This window comes from Azolla caroliniana, unplaced genomic scaffold (genome assembly GCF_043228905.1).
Source record: "Azolla caroliniana isolate FFs.n. ecotype wild unplaced genomic scaffold, voAzoCaro1.0.p SCAF_2, whole genome shotgun sequence".
Classification (NCBI taxonomy): domain Eukaryota; kingdom Viridiplantae; phylum Streptophyta; class Polypodiopsida; order Salviniales; family Salviniaceae; genus Azolla; species Azolla caroliniana.
Window position 1 is genome coordinate 19,251,027 of NW_028230437.1, and position 19,325 is coordinate 19,270,351.

At 45.6% G+C, this 19,325-nt stretch overlaps 1 protein-coding gene and 1 long non-coding RNA gene across 2 annotated transcripts; both read right to left on the minus strand.

Moving 5' to 3' along the window:
* Positions 1 to 3,157: 3,157 nt before the first annotated feature.
* LOC147867485 (phenylalanine aminomutase (L-beta-phenylalanine forming)-like) lies at positions 3,158 to 5,551 on the minus strand. The gene is made up of 2 exons (XM_087315272.1): positions 5,174 to 5,551; positions 3,158 to 5,032 (listed from the first exon to the last, which is right to left on the minus strand). The coding sequence occupies exons 1-2, from the start codon at positions 5,474 to 5,476 to the stop codon at positions 3,173 to 3,175; spliced, it is 2,163 nt and encodes a 720-aa protein (XP_087171398.1). The 5' UTR covers positions 5,477 to 5,551; the 3' UTR covers positions 3,158 to 3,172.
* Positions 5,552 to 7,139: 1,588 nt separating this feature from the next.
* Positions 7,140 to 9,809, minus strand: LOC147867486 (uncharacterized). Its single transcript, XR_015532398.1, has 3 exons — positions 9,782 to 9,809; positions 9,613 to 9,702; positions 7,140 to 7,300 (listed from the first exon to the last, which is right to left on the minus strand). It is a non-coding gene; the product is annotated as an uncharacterized LOC147867486 (long non-coding RNA).
* Positions 9,810 to 19,325: the final 9,516 nt, after the last annotated feature.

The window sequence follows — 19,325 nt, forward strand, 5'->3', positions numbered from 1 at the left end:
AGAGTTGCCAACTGAGATCTTCACGATGTACAGAGGGAGAGTTGCTAATGGAGACTAACTAGAAGGCGGCAATAGAATCGAAAGAAACGCCAAGCTCTAATACTAGATGTTGAGAACGCGACCGTTTAGGTGCGGAACAATCTCTACTTCGTCTAGTGAAAGATCATTAACAGGTACATGTAAAGTAGATTGATGATAACAAGCAACTGAATCACGCAACAAGATTAACACAAATGCAAGCAAAAGAAAAGAAACTAGAAACTATAGGCACAAGATGAACTACCACTTCAAAGTAGGTTACAAAGCCCATTATATACTAATTGGGCTAGGGCAACTACCCTTTGACATATTTACAGAGATGTCCTAAATCTAGTTTGTCTTGGATACAATGTGAATACAGCCATTATAGACCAATATTCAATAGTGAGTATTGGTTGTACCTTTGCTTTATAATAGGTAGTAATGGTTGATTCATCAAAAATTACACTTCTACTGCAGATGAACTTATTTGAAGTTGGATCGTAAAGTTGATAGGCTTTATATCCATGAGCATCACCATATCTTACGAAGATTGTTTTGTATGCCTGAGCATCTAGTTTGTTTCTCTTATTCTTAAATACACATGTGTAGGCCACACAACCAAATCTTCTAAGATCTTTAACATGTGGTTTATGTCCATACCATAATTCACATGTTGTCATTATCCTATTGAACGAAGATAGACTCGATTTTGTAGATAGCATGTTGTACCAACAACTTCTTCCCAAAATTTTGAAGGTAGGTGGCGACTTGGAGCATGCTTCCAACGGTGTTTAGAAGACTTGTATATTTTGATTTTGCTATTCCATTTTGCTATGAAGTATGAGGTGTTGAAATGCAATGGAGAAATCCATGGGCTTGGTATAATTCCTAAATGCACTAGAGCAATATTCATGCCAACCATCGGTTTGTAATTGTTTAATGGATCTTCGTGTTATATTCTCTACTAATTGGATGTAATTTTTGAATGCTTGAATTGCTTGATCTTTGGTTTTTAGAAAGGTTATAAGTGTAAAACGACTATAATAATCAATGAAGGTAATAAAATAATGAGATCTAGTTAAATTGATTTTGTAGGGAAGGCTCCATAAATGTCCCTATGTAGAAGTTTTGTCTAACAAACAAAAGATTCTTTGTGATTCCTGGAACGAAATAGACATTACCAATTTTAAATTGTTTTTCCTTTTTCCGAGCGCTTATTTCATTCTTATTGTTCCCAAAACAGACATTAGTGGGAATTGCTAGTAGAGTGTAATCGGAAAGCCAATATTTTTTTGTTAAATGGTGTGTAGCTCCCATATCAAAATATCATGTATTATTTTATTGAGTTGACATTTGTATTCTTACAAGGAATGCTTCCACAAAGAAGGATCAAATAAGATCATAATATCCCTCTTCTTTATCATCATATACTTCATGATAATTAATAGAGCAATCTTTGTTTCCTTCACTTTCTTGGTAATATTTTAACTCTGTGCTTGAACTTTAGGTTTGTACCGATATTGTAATAGTTTGTTTCTAAAATTTTTGTTGTTGTTGCATTCGCCTCTTGTGCCACTTGGTTTATGAAATTGATGACAAATTATATTTGAGAATCTCATACCTCCTTGCTTTGGTTGTGTACGTTTGAGGGACCTTGAGTTATAGATGGTCATGGACAATAAAATGTTTGCCTCATTGTGTATGCTATCATGGCTGATGTGTTTTTAGAGGCATTAGGTTGACGTACTTGTCTCCTTGCATCTTCTTGTCAGATGTAATTTATGAAGTCGTTGAGGCTTAGATTGTGATTTTCATTTTTAGTAGTGACAATGTGACTCCAAGAATTTGGCAAGGCACCAAGAAGTAACAACCTTTTACGAATCATCACTTATTAACTACTCCATTCGAGATAGTTTGTGTTCGAAAGTTTGTTGATGTTTGCTTGTCTATTGCTAAAATTTAGGGTTGTTGCGGACACTGAGGATAATGCATGGGCCAACGATGGTTGTAATTGGTTGTTGAGATGAACATTAAACAAGGATGATGCAAGACTTTTAAATGGTGATTGTTTATTTATACTCCTTAATTTGGTTAGCATGTAGGAGTATGAGAATAGTATACATAAGAGATTTGTATAGACTTAATAATATGAATATGGCAACGATAAACAGTAAATTCAGATGTGAACCACAAACACTAAAAACCAGATACACACGATTTACGTGGAAACCCTCTCTTGGGGCTCAAGGCCAACAAAATTGTTCACTATAAGGTGAGAGTATATAGCGACCAGATTACAAAGCTCCCTAGCTTGTCCAGGGAGAGTCTCAAGAAACAGAGTGATGTCAGAAACCTAGAGAAGACAAGACTTACAATAGAGCAAGAGAGTATGTATCAGAACGAGAATACCCAGTTTAGAAGCACAGGCACCACAGGTCGTTGTCTAAAACCACTTCTAGGGTTCTCTGTTCTTCTATTTGTGTCTCAGCTTCACACTCTCTCTATCTCTATCTCAGTCAGCAATAGTCTCAACTATCTGCTCTCTCTATATATTCTTCTCTAACGCGCGCAGGTAATGATATACACATAAAACCTAACTACTATATATATATATATATATATGTATGTATATCTATCTATCCATCTATCTATCTATCTATCTATCTATCTATCTATCTATATATATATACCATTCGGCCGGCTCTCATTCGGCTTCTCGGCCGATTTTCGACTAGCCAACCCTTGCTCAGCTTCTCGGCCGATTTTCGGCTTTTCGGCTGTCTCCCCATCAGGAGGAACAAACTTCCATAACACTTACTTAGTGTATTGATTCCATTCAAATGAAACAAAATGCACAATGATGCAACGAGTAGTTGGCAACGTGTTTCTTGTTGTCTTTCCAATGAGACACAATGCCTCTTCATGTTGTCTCTCTTAGATAGAGAGACCATTTACATTATTATCCATTATTGTTCATTTGTCTTTTTTTTTGGGGGGGGGGGGGGTGTTTATTATTTTATTATTCTCAATTTGAAAATGTAATGTCAGCTTCTCTTGGTGTTCTGGCCAGACAAAAGAAAGACAACGGCATGAGTAGACTGGGGGGCAATCACTAGGCTGTTTTGTATGACACAGTCACTTCTAGTGAGCTCTAGTTATCGGGAGCCCGGACGATATCAAATCCATCTTCGGCAAATGACCACCCCGAACTGTCGGCGAAACCTTGGAAGCATTGGAGCATGGGTGCGATGATGCGTCCATCCGCAATGGCATCCACCACCTTCTGGAGATCTCCATCCAGAGAACAACGTCCTTCCTCAATCCCCCCGAGCATCGCAGTGCGCAAATCTGCCCGCACGAAGCGATACAAAGGGAACGTCCTGGACCCTTCGATCATCTCCCCCGACGATCCATCATCGTGGCATTGCATTTGCGGTGCCGGGTCTGTATACCGACCGTGTTGCAAGTCCAAGAACGTCCTTCGTTGATCTCGGAGCTTTTGTCCCAACTCGTCCAACCCCAGCTTCGTTCGGAAGTCTTTGATTTGATTAACGCAGACATTCACCTCAGAATCGCCACTTGTATTCTGGACAGCAAGAACATATTGCAGGAGTATAGTGTCGAGGGTGGCCATGAGAGGGAGGGATGGGTTCGCGACGTCGTGCGCGTAGCTTAACGTGTCGAGCTTCTCCACACTCCGTACGAGCTCCTCCATCAGGGATGCTTCCAGCCCACACTCTTCCGCGGACCTCTTCAATGTGGTAATGACGGTTGCATTGAAGGTGTACTCGAGATGCCGGAGGTCGACAGCTTGGCAAAGCGCGACGATGAAGGAGGCGAGCATCATCTTGAGGATGTGAGTGGCCTCCGACGTTCGCCTCGCCGAGATGAGCCCGAGAGAGTTCACATCTTGATTGTGTTGCTCTGCGCTCTGGCAATGGATGGTGACGGGATTCGCAAGATGGAGGATCTCACTGAGGTACGCGGCCATCCCGATGTCTAGACCCTTCAGCCCAAAGTCGAGCGAGAAATCGGGGCCGAGGGCTAGGTTTCCAGGGAGGCCATTATTGGTCATCTCCAGCATGAGCTCGGTGAAATGGGCGAACAGGAGTTTGGCTATGGCAGCAACAGCGATCCGGACGGAATCCATTGGGAAGCCGATGTACGTGCCTTGGAAATTGGCGCCATGCAGTGCACGATCGTTGCGCGCGTCCACCAGGGGGTTGTCATTGGCACTGTTGAGCTCATTCTGGATATGGATGTGGGCATTCTGGATGGATTCGAGCTGCGGGCCAAGCCAGTGTGGGATGGAGCGAACTGCGTAACGATCCTGCCGGGCACGCGTCAATCCTTGATCGGCAATGATCTGCTGGCCTCGACGGATAAGGGGGCTACCTCGAAGGAACCAGTGGAGAGCGGCAGCTACTTCGATCTGCCCGCGGTGGTGCTTCGCTTCATGGAGCACGGATTCCGTGAAGTCGGGCCGGACATACATCACCTCGCAGAAGAGCGCAGTGCAAAGCTCGGAGAGGAGGAACAGAATGTGGAGGTCCAGCACGACGAGGGAGGCTTCGGCTGTGGCGAAAGCGGTGCCGTTCACCAGAGCCAGCCCTTCCTTGGCGCCAAGCTTGATGGGCTCCCGGATGCCAGCCATGGCAAGAGCTTCTGAGGAGCATACCAAGCGTGTGGCTGTGGAGGAGGAGGAGGTTGCGGTAGGCACGTGCGCCTGGACGGTAGGCCAGCCCACAAGGAGGCCGGCAACGTACACGAGGGGGAGCAAATCGCCGGAGGCAGTAACAGTGCCCCGCAGTGGGCACCGCGGTATTACATTGGCATTCAGCAGCATGGCAAGAGCCTCCAAGACCTGCCATCGTACACCCGACAGCCCACGAATGAGACTGTTGAGGCGTGCGGCCATGGCCGCACGTGTGGTCGCGATGGGCTGCTCGCCGTTGCCTCCGTCCGGAGCCGGCACAAACATGCCGACAATGAGGAACCGCAGAAGCTCGTCCTAGGCGATTGAATGAATTGAATGCACGCGGGCACGAGATGATGGATCGAAATAAACGCAGGGAAAGAATATCAATCAATCGAGAGGCAGCGAGATGATGGCGGATTGTAATTAATTCACACGATATAATACTAAACTTACCTGCAAAATCTCGACTTGAAGGGTTCGCTTGTCGCTACACGCCCCGAACCCCGTGGTTATGCCGTAGATGTCGTCTGCCCGCTGTACGGCCGCCTCCACCCATGCCCTCGCATTGTCCACCCCGACCTTGCAGCTGCTTGCGTCTAATTCTACCTTCACATTGTTGTTCCTTGCTCGGCCGATCCGCGCAACCTTTGCGACCGTGAGATGGGCTCCGTCCAGCACAACCTTCTCACATCTCTCGTACTCTTCGATCATGGCTACAATGAGAGTTACATGGTGATGATGATAATGCTTCACCATCTTCTTCTAATTAGTGAGAAACAGAGATAGGTAGACAGGTAGAGGGAAGACCACTCTTGTGTCCTATGTACTCTCACTCAAGTCTCTCACATTGTACATGGAGTGGCTTATATATATATATTTGTTTATTGGTGCGTGTTCACATTCACAAGATCTAGAGGCCATAAATATAAATATTGAAAACCCTCCTTTTCGATGCATAACGTTTTGGAAATTAGTGCAAGGTAATAATTGTCATATGGAAGACTCAAGCTTTGCCCTTTCAAACTCATATCAACCACTCACTTCCAAAGATAGTTCCCGAATCTTGATCATCCTTGGTGAAATGCGGAAATGCAATATATCAATAGACTTCTACATAACATAACAAATTATTTGGGATCCATATTCCATGGCAAAGACTACTTCATACTGAAACATGTAAAGGCACGTCTCTCTCAAAACTAGTAAAAAATGAAATTAGATACAACGTTATGTGTATCTTTTCAAATCAAGTGCTTTTGTTCCATTATGAGGGTAGGGTATATTAATCATGAAATATGTTGGCATGTAAAGACAAAAGAGAAACAAAATACTAATATATGTTTGAATGAAGATTGTCTTTATGGAAATTACTACGTGGACAAATTGAAATTGGATAACAATTCTGTGTCAACCACCCACCACAATAGAAAAATATAAAACGATAATTCTACTATACATGTTTCTATTGTGGTGGGTGGTTGACACCACAATCGTTATCCAATTTCAATTTGTCCACGTAGTAATTTCCATAAAGACAATGTTGATGGTTTGACAGAAGCACTAAATCAAACCAACTTTCTCATGTCACAACAAATATTAGCATATAACCTATGTATTGGCCTATTGTCAAGACCAATGTTGGGCAAAGTCTCTAACCCCTACCGGAAATTTTCCTGCTTCTTATGAACCTAACCGATAATGTCAACCGGAACATGTTGAATTATTTTTTTGCGCATACCAAGTCAAATAATTTTTTTAGCACAATACCAAATCAAATATATCACAAAAAAATAGCGTTTTCCTTTGCCTTTCCTATTTTTTTTGTGGGTCGTAATGTAGAGTACGTTAGACTAGCATAATCTAGTGATTCCATTTACAACCTATTTGGGGGCACTAATTTGAGTTCTCTATCCCCCGAGTTGATAGAAGACTCACATAACACCAAAAACATAAACTAATTTGGGGGGGGGGGGGGGGGGGAAGGGTGGGTGACACAAGGAAGAAGACGACACAACACAAAAGCCATCACTCTTGTCTCATTGGACAATTACAATATTGTCAAAATCTGTATACATATAATGTAGGATGAATCTTATCGAAGACAACAAAAATGCTATCTTTGCATGCACAAAACATCATTTACAACAATTGCAAATATAATACATACTCTTAGATCGCATTTAGAAACTCATCATTTGTGCTTTGATTGTCATTTCAACTCTTACATGAAATTCTGAACAAGGGTAATGACAAAATCACCAATTACATAATCCAATGGTTATCAAAGCTTTTTGTGATAGCCCTAACATGAATTTCCAGATTTTTTACTGAGAGGTGCACTTTAAGATGCATAAATCTTTGCCCAATACATGTATTTGATCGTTCTAAGAGAGCAAACATGCTTATCCCAACGACTATAGCTCCATGTACAAGAGCAGTGTATGCTATCGATCCCCAATTTTGTTGGCTTTGTATGTTTATTCCCGTTCTTCCATGTTGGAACTCGGTATCACTCTAGGATTCTCGAGGAATACTTTTCTTGGCCACTCCTTGACAGTAGTTTAAATGAAGCATTAGAACCTGAATAGAATTGTGTTCTAATACACTATCCAATGACTTTCTAAATAAAATAAACTTTGATTATTGCCAAAACTTGAGTTATACCACGAAATATATCTGAATGGGGAGCTATCTTGACTTCCAAGCAATTATATATTTTTCTTAGAACTAACCTATCATGATTAAAACCTCAAACCATTAAAATAATCAGCCTCCCTAATTTTAAGATAATTTAGGAAACAAATTGTCAATTTTGGAATCTTCTAGTTTAAAAGCGAAGGATGTTTCTAAACCTAATGTTGGATATTCCAAGTGATCAAGTATGATTCTTTCAACATAGGACTTTGTTACAGAATATCATTGTTTGGAGATGGCCATGTAAAAATAAGTCAATCATATGAATAATATTCATCAACTGTTTAACCTTGAGAAAAACTTAGACCTATGACTGTCATCCTCATCTCCAAAGGTTCCAATGCAATGGTTGAATCCCAAAACCTCCATACCACTATGCTTGACAGATGAGTATTCCCCTCAGCATTGACAACCTACATCATCAGTAACACACAAGAAGTTCTCTTAGTGAGAATACATCTCATGCATTCTTAAGAGTGGGGAGAGCTAGAACTGATTCCGGTTAGAACTTCCCAAAAACCGGAATCTAGCCGGTTCATAATTTTTGAACCAACTATTTATATAGTTTTGGGAAAATATAAAAAATTGAACTCTTTTGATATTTTCCCCCTCTTTCCCTCCTCTTTTCTCTCTTTTCCCTCTTCTGTAACCTATTGCCTGTGTCTCGACTCTCGACTCTCAACATTTCCCTCTTCTGCTCATTCCTCTTTACTCATCGATTGCCTCTATGTTAACTCTAAACCCAACGATTGTGTGTGGAGGCTTCGTACTCTACTCCCTGTTGCGTGTGGCGCTTCAAATTCAGAGTCCAAAGTTCATACTTGATTGTTGAACCGGGCAGAATCAAGAAGTAAGTCATTGATTGAACCTTAAGTCCTCGTCTATAGCATATCAAATGTAGATTCTATCAACAATATTGTTTAGAACATCATTGAAGAGTGAATCTGTTGGCACAAAACTGATAATAATATGTTTCCCCTTTTGATCTTCTCAAGTGGACTCCTAAAAGTTATAGGTTTTTCTAAATGCGAATCTTGCCACCTCTCTGAGTAGCAAAAACAATAGTAGTAAGTTGTTGCGAGAACTATAGGTCAGCTCAGTAATCATCCCAAGTAATAGTAATACACCTCAAGGAAACCTCATGTTAATTTCTACTTTTTATTCCACAAGGTTCGATCCAAAAAGTGTATGCATAATTTGTAGCTTGAATTTGTGGACATATCTACCTTGAAATTTGAATAATAGGGTATGGTCTTAAGTTAAAAGATGTTTTAATGCAAGCGATTGTGCACAACCTTCCACTAGAGTCCACAATTGTTGAGAAGGTATACTTTTATTGGCATTTTCCTTTAAAATATTTGTCTCCAATTATGTATGAAGAGTCTTGACAATGCTCTTGTTCTAGGTTATGACTCCAAATCTAGAGTGTACCACAATTGATATGAGCATTGTAAATTCTTTGCATGTCATGCATGATAAAATTCCTTCATTTAGTTGTCATAGATCGAGGTAAAAAGACCAAATGATTTACGAGTTATGATCACGCTAAAGAAACCAAATCATTCTTGTCTTCGTTGTGTGTTTTGGAGTTTCTCTTGTGGATTGTGGCTGAGGGTTGCATTGTGGCTTGTCTGGATGCCCATGCCATTGTTCCTATGGTATAAAAGATTTGTCATGTTTTAAACTTCATTTTACATCTACCCACCCTTAAGAATACATGAGATGTATTTTGACTAAGAGAACTTCTTGTGTATTACTGATGATTTAGGTTGTCAATGCTGAGGGGAATATTGATCTGTCAAGCATAATGATACAAAGGTTTTAAGATTCAACCATTGCATCGGAACCGTTGGAAGATGAGGATGACAGTCATAGGTCTGAGTTTTTCTCAAGTTTAAACATGTGATGAATGTCTATGCTCTCTCTCTCTCTCTCTCTCTCTCTCTCTCTCTCTCTCTCTCTCTCTCTCTCTCTCTCTTAGTATTTAGCCTCGTCTACTTGTCTGTGGCCTCGTCTACTGATCCGTGATAGTTATCTTGACTGACAAGCAAGTATATATTTCTTTCAGAACTAACCTAACATGATTAAAACCTCAAACCCTTAAAATAATCAGCCTCCCTAATTTTAAGATAATTTAGGAAACATATTGTCAAGCCAAAGGGCATGATAAATAACTTAACCAGCAATGAGCATAATACCTTGGCTCCTGAAAATCTTGCATAAGTTATGGCATTCGTAAGATCATCATCAATAGCGAGGATTACACGGTCACCTTCATCATCTTCATACTGTATGCCAAGATCAATGTGACATAATAAATCACTTAAAACTAATTAACAACCTACATTTTGAAGCAAAACAAATTACCATTATATGTGGTGATTTATTGACATCATTGTAGAAATTATTTTGTCATGCTCTCAATTCTGAAACATTCAACATTCGTGTAACTTCAATTCCAAGTCAAGGGTTGCATTGTGGTTTGTCTAGATGCCCATGCCATTGTTCCTACGATATAAAAGATTTGTCATGTTTTAAACTTCATTTTACATCTACCCACTCTTAAGAACACATGATATGTATTCTCGCTAAGATAACTTCTTGTGTATTATTGATGATGTAGGTTGTCAATGTTGAGGGGAATACTGATCTGTCAAGCATAATGATATAGAGGTTTCGGGATTCAACCATTGCATCGGAACCTTTGGAAGATGAGGATGACAGTCATAGGTCTAAGTTTTTCTCAAGTTTAAACAGCTGATGCATGTCGGTCTGAGTTTTTCTCAAGTTTAAACAGTTGATGCATGTCATTCATATGATTGACTTATTTTTACATGGCCATCTCCAAACGATGATATTCTGTAAAAAAGTCCTATATTGAAAGCATCATACTTGATCACTTGAAATATCCAACATTAGGTTTCGAAACATCTTTCGCCTTTAAACTAGAGGATTCCAAAGGCAACGTTCATCGTTTCAATTGTGGTACTTTCAATTTATAGTTTACATGCTAAATACTAAGAGAGATAGATAGATGAGGCTAAATACTAAGAGAAATAGATAGATTCTATTATCATTTTCGGAGGTCAAATATGACCTACGAGACCAGAAATATTACATTTCATGTGATACGTGTGAAAGTGAGTAGTGACTCTCGATGTTCAAGAACTTTACCAATGAATTTTGCAATCGAGAGTGCACATTGTGGTTGTGAGAGGAGTTCATGCAAGGATTGGGCTCGGCCAAAGAGATGTGGAATGCATGTTCGAATATGATCAAAGGCAGAGCATTGTATCAAAGTGTGATACTCAGACTCGCGAACTTATTTAGAGCAAAGTGTGCATAGCCGACCACTCTCATCACTTGTGCCCCAACACCCTGTCTCACATCGCAATGCATGTGAGCTAAGTCGCATGGAAGCAATGGTTCGAATGGCAGATAATCGTATGGGCTCTAACATGTATCGATGTGTACGATTTCCCCATTCCGCAAAGAATATGATTTTGTAGTTAGGTGCAACATCTGTAGTATAATGTGTGAAACGTTAGCCTCCACATTTGTCCCATGTCATGATACATTGGCATTGCATAAAGGCCTCATTTATAGAGGAATCTAATGATGCATCATGAAGCAAGTGTCTCGTATCCCATCTACCAAACCATTTTTCTATATCTTTCATCCAACCAGAACACAAAATTTTGCTTTTATCCGTCTTTTGGATCTTTTTGCTTGCTCCCACGCAATTCTAGGAAGTCGATGTGAGGGACTTTTTTGAACCTTAAGCATGTATTCAACCACCCTTTCCATGGCCACGATCTCAATGGGAAGCGATCCTGTCTCCAGGAGGAGGAGGGTGTAGGGCGTTTGTTTCTTAACTTGTAGAAACTTTGTAAGAAAATGTTTTTGGACATTTTCAAACTCTTTCCACATAGATTTAGGGATGCCACCACCCCATAGAGAAGAACCGGTGTCACCTAAGTCTCGAAAAGATATTTCTTGAGGACCCAACACTTAATATCTCCAAGATTGCATGTGTTCTCAAATGCATAGTATGCTCGCTTACTCGCCACTAAGCGGCGTGTAGCACAGTCATTCCATCTATGATTTGAAGGAACTTCAAGGCCAGGATATTTGAAGCTTTCCACACAATCAAGTGGCTCATTGTTGTACATAATGCATGGTTTATCTCTTTTTTGGCTCTTCACAACCATAATCTTTGTTTTGGAGCTATTGACACTTAATTTAGTATGCATGCAAAATTTTTCCAATGCCTTCATAAGCTTTTGTGCATCTCCTAAATTATTTGCAAAAAACACTACATCATCTGCATATAGCAAAAGCATAATCACAACACTCCCAATGGCAACTTCTTCAACACAGTCTTCCTTTGCAAACTTGGTAGAGAGAGAGAGAGAGAGAGAGAGAAAATAGACAAGACGGAGACAAGACGAAAGATCAAGTGCCTACGATCAGATGGCGGAAAAGAGTACTTTTCCGGTCAATTCAACGGCTATCTACAACGGATGGGAATTCGGCGCGAATTCAGTTTTAGATACACGCCGGAGCAAAACGGCGTGCCGAGAGGAAGAATCGGTCGATTGTGGAAGCAGTGCGGGCAATGCTAGAAGAAAAGAGCTTGCCCAAGTTCTATTGGGCCGAGGCAGCACGAACCGCGATATACATCCAGAATCGGATCAGAGACAAAGTGTCGGCGCATGAGCTATATTTCAGAAGGAAGTGGAATTTACGACACTTGAGAGTCTTCAGTAGCATTGTGTATATGCATGTGCCGAAGGAGAAACGGAGGAAGTTGGACGCGAAAGCCGAGAAGTGTATCTTGGTCGGCTATTCGGACGAGCAGAAGGGTTATAAGTGTTATAACCCACGCACCAAACAAGCGCGCGTGAGCTGCAACGTTGTGTTTGACGACTCCGCATCCTAGTACTTGCCTCCGACTCCGGACCTCACCTCCAATCCAAGTTTTGACGATGAGGTTAGCGAGGCCGAGATGCCTCCAGATGAGCCTGAAATTGGGACCCACGGAGAGAGTCTGATTTCATTTCGGTTCAGCGGACCAAATGGACGACTGAGTCGGTTCGACCAGTCTAATGAGGAGCCGGCGAGTAGTGGAGACTCGACCGTGCATTCCCCACGCATGAAGCCAAGGAGACGGCTTACGCGCAAGGAAAAAGGGAAGAAAAAGGTGTCGGATTATAGCACGGATAGGAATGAGTCAGATCGACGCGAGTCCGACACCAAGGGAAGCAATGACGGGTCTTCGAGAGCGAAGTTCGCGTCGGCTAAGAAAGCCTCAACATCGGCTAATAAGCAATTACGCAGATCAACCCGCCAGAAGAACCCTGTTGTGCGGTTCGGTTACAATGAGTACATGGCGCATCACTATGTGTTCATGACGCGTGTAGCGGAAGTGCGTGAGCCAAAGAGCTACGCAAAAGCGGCAAAGGACGCGAATTGGCGTGCCGCAATGGAGGAAGAGATGCGCGCATTGGCGGAAAATGAAACCTGTGACCTGGTTGACGCACTGAAAGGTGTGAAGCCGATTGGATGTAGGTGGGTGTACAAGGTCAAGTACAACACCAACGGCTCAGTCAACCAATACAAGGCCCAGTTAGTAGCGAAAGGCTACGCGCCAAAACACGACATCGACTATGATGAGACATTTGCACCGGTCGCAAAGATGACGACCGTCCGTGTTGTGTTCGCGGTAGCTGCGGCAAAGGGGTGGCACCTACATAAGATGGATGTAAAGAATGCGTTCCTGCAAGGTGAGCTTGAGGAATAGGTGTACATGGTACAACCCCCCGGATTTCACTCCGGAACGAACACTTCGGCGGTGTGCCGATTGAAGAAGTCCCTTTACAGATTAAAGCAAGCCCCGTGTGCCAGGAACATGAAGATCACACAATGATTGCGTCCGATGGGCTTTGCGACGTCAAAATCAAACTCCTCACTGTTCATCCGGAAAGGTCGACTCGGGCTGGTCAGTATTTTACTCTATGTTGATGACATGGTCATCACCGGCGTCGACCTAGGTGAAATCAACCGCGTGAAGCTCCAGCTTGCGACATCGTTCGACATGAAGGATCTGGGGGACCTTCATTACTTCCTCGAGATCGAAGTGATCCGTACCCCCGAAGGCATACTGATCAGCCAACGGCATTACGTGCTGAGTATGATCTTCAAATTCGGGATGGCCGACTGTAAGTCCGTCTCGACTCCTCTGGATAGAACCGTCAAGCTTCGCCCCGATTCTGGCAAGGTTTGCGATCCAACGAGGTTCCGACAGAAAGTCGGAAGCCTTATATACTTGACCATGACTCGACCAGATCTCAGCTACCCGATCGGGGTGATTAATCAATTTATGGCGCAACGCGTACTACGGTACGTAAGCGACACTAAGGACCGGGGGCTACTATATCGGACCGATTTTACCACGTAGTTGGTCGGTTACACCAGTGCTCATTGGGCCGGAAACGCTGGCGATTGCCGATCCACGTCCGGTTTCGCGTTCTCTCTTGGGAGTGCCGCGATCACGTGGAGTACTATCGAGCACCGAAGCCGAGTATAGAGGAGCGGCTGTCGTGACATGCGAAGCCATATGGTTGAAGTGGCTACTTAAGGATCTGCAGGTAAAGGTATCTGATCCAACTGCAATCTACTACGACAACCTCAGCAACATCCAACTCGCAAAGAACCCCGTTTTCCACGCCCGGTGTCACGTTGTTACGCGCGTGCATGGAGAACGAGGTAGGACCACGGGGGCCTTGGACCGAGAAATAACCGAATGAGAAGTGGAGAAGGAAACTACCAATGTACTCCACACGCGCACAGACACACAGATTTACAGGAGTTGCAACTAATTCCGAACAATGGAGACAGAATGAATATACGTGTATATATTAATCAAGGAGTTACAACCGGCAAGCCGGCGAGTGATAGGCTCCGACGCCAGCACACACACACACAGAACGCGAGATGGAGACTCTACCGGAAGCACTCGGGCGTTCCGCGGAGCAGAGTCAGTCTCCCGAAAACCTGCACAGAACGACTATGGAGAAGAGCTCGGTTCCAGTCCGGCAACACTTCGTCCTCTACAAAATGTGATCCCCTTTTTACAATAACTCTCCCTCTCTTTTATAACCCAAGGAGGGAGGCCGTTACTACCTGTTACATCATGTTTATTCCCTGTCCTTTCGGATATGGATACGCCTCGATTTTCTCCCTGAATGCGTGCTACCTAGGATTTCACCATAGCCGACTTGTACCTATCTGCGTACTACACAACAAAACATGTGCCCACTTGTAAGGGCCGGTTTATGCACGTTATACCCGGTTTCCGCCTAGGGACGGTTTTCTCCATGACATTCGCCCCCACCTAACCGCACATCCACTGGTATGCGCCAAAATTAGACTCTTTGCCGGAGAAGGCCAGCCCACACTTATCCTTCGTCCACCGGATCATCATCCATTCCGAGCCGGTCGTTGTCGCCATCGAGGTCGTCCGGGTCCAGTTCAACCTCCTACCGCTTTTTGAATGCTTTGATCCTTTTCCCCGCCACCGGTACCGCCATCCTTGTCTCGTCGAGCTCCACGAGATGGTAGGTCACATTGTCGTTGGCACTTGTCACCACATAAGGCCCGAACCACCTTCTTGCAAACTTCCGCATTGTCTGGTGCTGGTTGTCGAGGTTGCTGTCATAACTAGAACCCAGTCGCCTTCCTCGATCTTCTTCAGTCTCAGCCGGTGAGTCCGGTCGAACCGGCCTTTGTTCTTTTCTCGTGTCGTACGCAGCCTTTCCTTCGCCCGCTGGTTGTCGGATCCTTGCTGCCAACAACTCTTCCCGACTCATCTCGTCCTTCCAGTCCATCACGGCCCACGAAGTGATCGTTTTCTCCGCCAGCATGATTGGCTTCTGCCCGTACATCAGCTCCGCTGGCATGAACCTCGTCACCAAACTGTGCGTAGTTCGATCCGCCCATAGCGCGTAAGTAAGGAGTCGCGGCCAATTCCCGACTTGGCCTCCACACGCCCGTACTAAAGCTTTGACGATCGGCCCATGTCCGCGTTCCACCTTCCCGTTAGCCTCCAGATTGTACGTTGTGGTGAGCGAGAGTTTAATCCCTAGCCGGTCAAACAACTCTTCCGCCTCTTGCGCGTCCAATTCTCCGCGGTCGGCCACGATCTTACCTACGCACCCGTACCGGTATACCACTTCTTCAATCAGAAATCGGCACACGACCACGGTCGTTTTGTTCTGCAACGCTCGGCCTTCCACCTGGTTCGTCAGGTCCTCCCGAGCCAACACCAAATACCGCATCTGTCGTACCCCCATCGGCATCGTCACCAGATCCACCATCCACTTGAAGTGGACGGTCGGAGGGTAGGTCGGGTGAAACTCGTCCTAATGTCGGACTATAGAGTGCATCTGGCAATTCTTAGAGGTTGTCACAAAATGATGCACGTCCCGGTACAGCCCCGGCCACCAATACTTACCCTTGAGCTTCTCGAATGTGGCCCACGTCCCGCGGTGTCCGGTCCAGGGACTCTCGTGATATGCCGTAAGCAACGCTTTCTGCTCATCTTCCCTCGCCACTACACCGAGTGGGGTGCCGCTACGCTTCTTCGAATGCCTCCATATGCGTCCTCCTTGTAGGAAGAATCGGTACGCCTTCTTTCGCACCCGATTGGCCTCATCTCTAGTCCACGCCATGTCCGACGTCATCGTCCGCAGGAACCTTCCTATTTGGAGTCACTCCCTGTCTTATTTGCCCTCGTTAAGCGCCGGAGTGCTCCCAATCCTAGTTGCCACGTTAGCTGACCCGAAGAAGTCCTCACCGACTTCTTCATTATCCGAAACCATGCCGTCCTCGTCACTGAACCACGCCCTCGAAAGAAAATCGGCCATGGCATTATCCTTTCCGAAGATGTGCCGTATCTCCGGGTTCAGGGACTTGATCTACGCGATCCACCTAAGCATCGCCAGGTCTAGAGTTGCGCATCCGGAAACCATGCCCAGAATCGGTAGGCAGTCCGTCTCGATGATCACTTATGTCCCGATCAGATAGTCCTTGTCGGCCTTGACTGCCGAAATGATACCCCATAGCTCGCGCTTAATTTGGGCGTATCCTCATTGCCTCTCGCTCAATACCTTTGCCCCGAACCGGATCGGGAACCGTACGTTCTCCTCATCTTCCTGATTGATCACCCACCCGATCCCGGTCGGGCTCGTGTCCACCATCACGTAAATGGGGACTTCCTTGCCGTAAACCGCTTTCCGGAGAGCCGGTGCCACGGCCAACGCCTCCTTCAGTATCCTGACCGACTCTGTGTGCTCCGTCCTCCATTCGAACCAGCGCCCTTTCTTTAATAACCCATAAAGAGGTTCCGCGACATGCGCGTAGTGCGGAATCCAGATGTGATAGAATGCACATGCCCCCAGGATCCTTCGGTCCTCCGTAACCGACCCACAATCATCCTTCATCGCGGAGATGGCTTCTACCTTCGCCGAGGACAGCTTCCGGCCGTAAGGCCCGCACAGGTGTCCGACTACCAGGATCTTCGTCTGTCCGAAGGCTGATTTTTCTTCGGAGAAGGTGAGTCGCGCACTCTCGAGTCTTTGTAACACCTTCTCGCAGTCGCGGATATGATCTGTCACGAACCTCCGGCAACCGTCGGGCCCGACCGACTCGTCCTTGTCCTCCACCGGACATCCTTTAATCGGGATGTTGTCTAGAAACGGCATGGTGATGTCCGGGATGCAGTCCCTCAATACCTTGTTTATCGCATTCACCATATGCACGACCGAGTTCGTTCCTCCCTACGGTAGGGTACACATCCGAACTAGGCCGAGAGGAGTTCGCATCGTCGTGACATCCTTGCTCTCTACGGCTAGTTGGAACTGATCGTACCCTGAGTGCAGATCCCCGACCGAGTAGATCGACCTCCCTGCGAAGGTCTCCGCGAACTCATCGATGGTCGGTCCGATACCTGCATTTCGAATGGTCACCTTGTTGACCGGCTGTAGGTCCTATATGAAGTGCAGTGCACCGTTCTTCTTCGGCACGGTAAACCACCAATTCGAATATGGGGTACTCGACGGTTTGAGGATGCCCATCTCCACCTTCTGTTTCAGCAGCTCCATCAGCTTCGGGATGTGAGCTCTGGGTACCGGAATCGGTTTGAGATTCACGGTACATGCGGTACCGTGAAGATCACCATCGGTTCCACAACCGTCGGGTCTACGCACCCAATCTCCTCTGGTGAGAATGCAAAAGGCTTCCCGTGCCTCCCGAGCATTCTCCGAAACTGGTCCTCTTCCACCGGCAGTAGAAAGCCACCCCCACCGATCTTGAGCTCCCGTAGGGTTATGTCGGTGAATGTGGCTCCAATGCTGGCCGGATCTCGTAAACTTGGGTCCGATGCGACCCCCTTTATCCGTAACTCGCTGCCCTCCGGCAAGGGTGCCGCGACTGGCCTCACCTTCCGGTCCACAGTCTTGTACTTCGTATCCACTCAGGCCGTCCGATCCGACTTGAGTCCACTACCGAAGTTGGCGATGACTTCGTACATCTTTTCCGAACATACCGGAATCATCCGGTCCTCATTAAAGCCTTCATCGAACACCTCTCGTAACTTCCCCAAGGTGTCGTCGAAAGAGACCGCCTCCACGGCCCCGTTGATTTCCTCTTCAGGGCCGAGGACTCCGCATGCCCGAAGTCGCTCCTCCGCCCGCTTCTTTTCCCGGCCAACTACGCTGGCTATCGTACAACCTCTGCTATCGGAGAACCAAAATTTCCTACCTATGGTACAAGTCTTTTCACCTATAGTACATCTATGGGGTTTTTCCGGGGTGTCCGGGCTATCGCGGCCCCACGCCTTGATAGCCCTCTCTAAAAATCCGCTCGTTTTTCGCCACTGAGGGTCTCGCAGTTACGCTCATGGTTCGGTCGCACCGTCAGGAACTAGACTGAGTGACGCTCGTCCTTGCTCTTGACCCGTGCATATGCCGAACCATTGTCCAGCACCTTTGTCTCCATCTGTGCCACTGTGATGTATGATTCCCCGAGTATAACCGGATGCGAGGACGTCTCCTGCACGAAGAAGTGTTGATCGATCCCGACATCGCCAAAATTTCACTCGTAGATTCGGGCAGGCTCCATGCAGCTCTTCAGTGGCGCACGTTGCTGCCCGTATTTTCCACCCGTGCTTGGTGTTGATCGGCCACTTCCCCTTCTTGTAGAAGGCCATGGACATCAAGTTGATTTCTAAACCGTGGTCCACCAACGCCACCACCGGCTCCTGAACATTTCTGATCCTAACGGGGGTCTGCGTGGTTGCTCCGGCCCAATGCGGCCTTGAATAGTGGCTCTCCGCCAACTCTTCTTCTAGAGCCATGTCTTCTAGGTGCGTCGTTCGTACCCCTGCCGGCTTCTCCGGCTTCGGCTCTATCAAAAGCCTTTTCTGCTTCACCAAGTCAATGATGGAGTCGTGGAACTCCTTGTTGGCGATTCCGAGCACTTCCCTCAGTGACAGCTCCACTTTGTTGTCGAGGATACATTCCTCGAGGACCTTTCGTAGGTCCGTAGTCCTCTCGATCTCCATGCTCAATCGGTACCCAGCCCTCTTGGCTTTATCCGGTGCGTCGGTCGCACTGGCATCATTCTAGTTTTGCGTGAACCGGGTCTATACCGTTGTGAGGGTCCAGCCCCTCCGGTCTTACCCGCACGCTTGTCCTCCACCAGAGCCTTGTAGTTTTGGCAAGCGGCTTCAACAAAGCCCGTCTTCTCTTCGACCCGGGTCCCTCCACCCGGTTGCCTCCCAGACCCGTCTTTCCGCATGGTCCGCTTCCTCTTTCCTCAGTCGTACGCCGACGACGCCTTCTAGCATCAA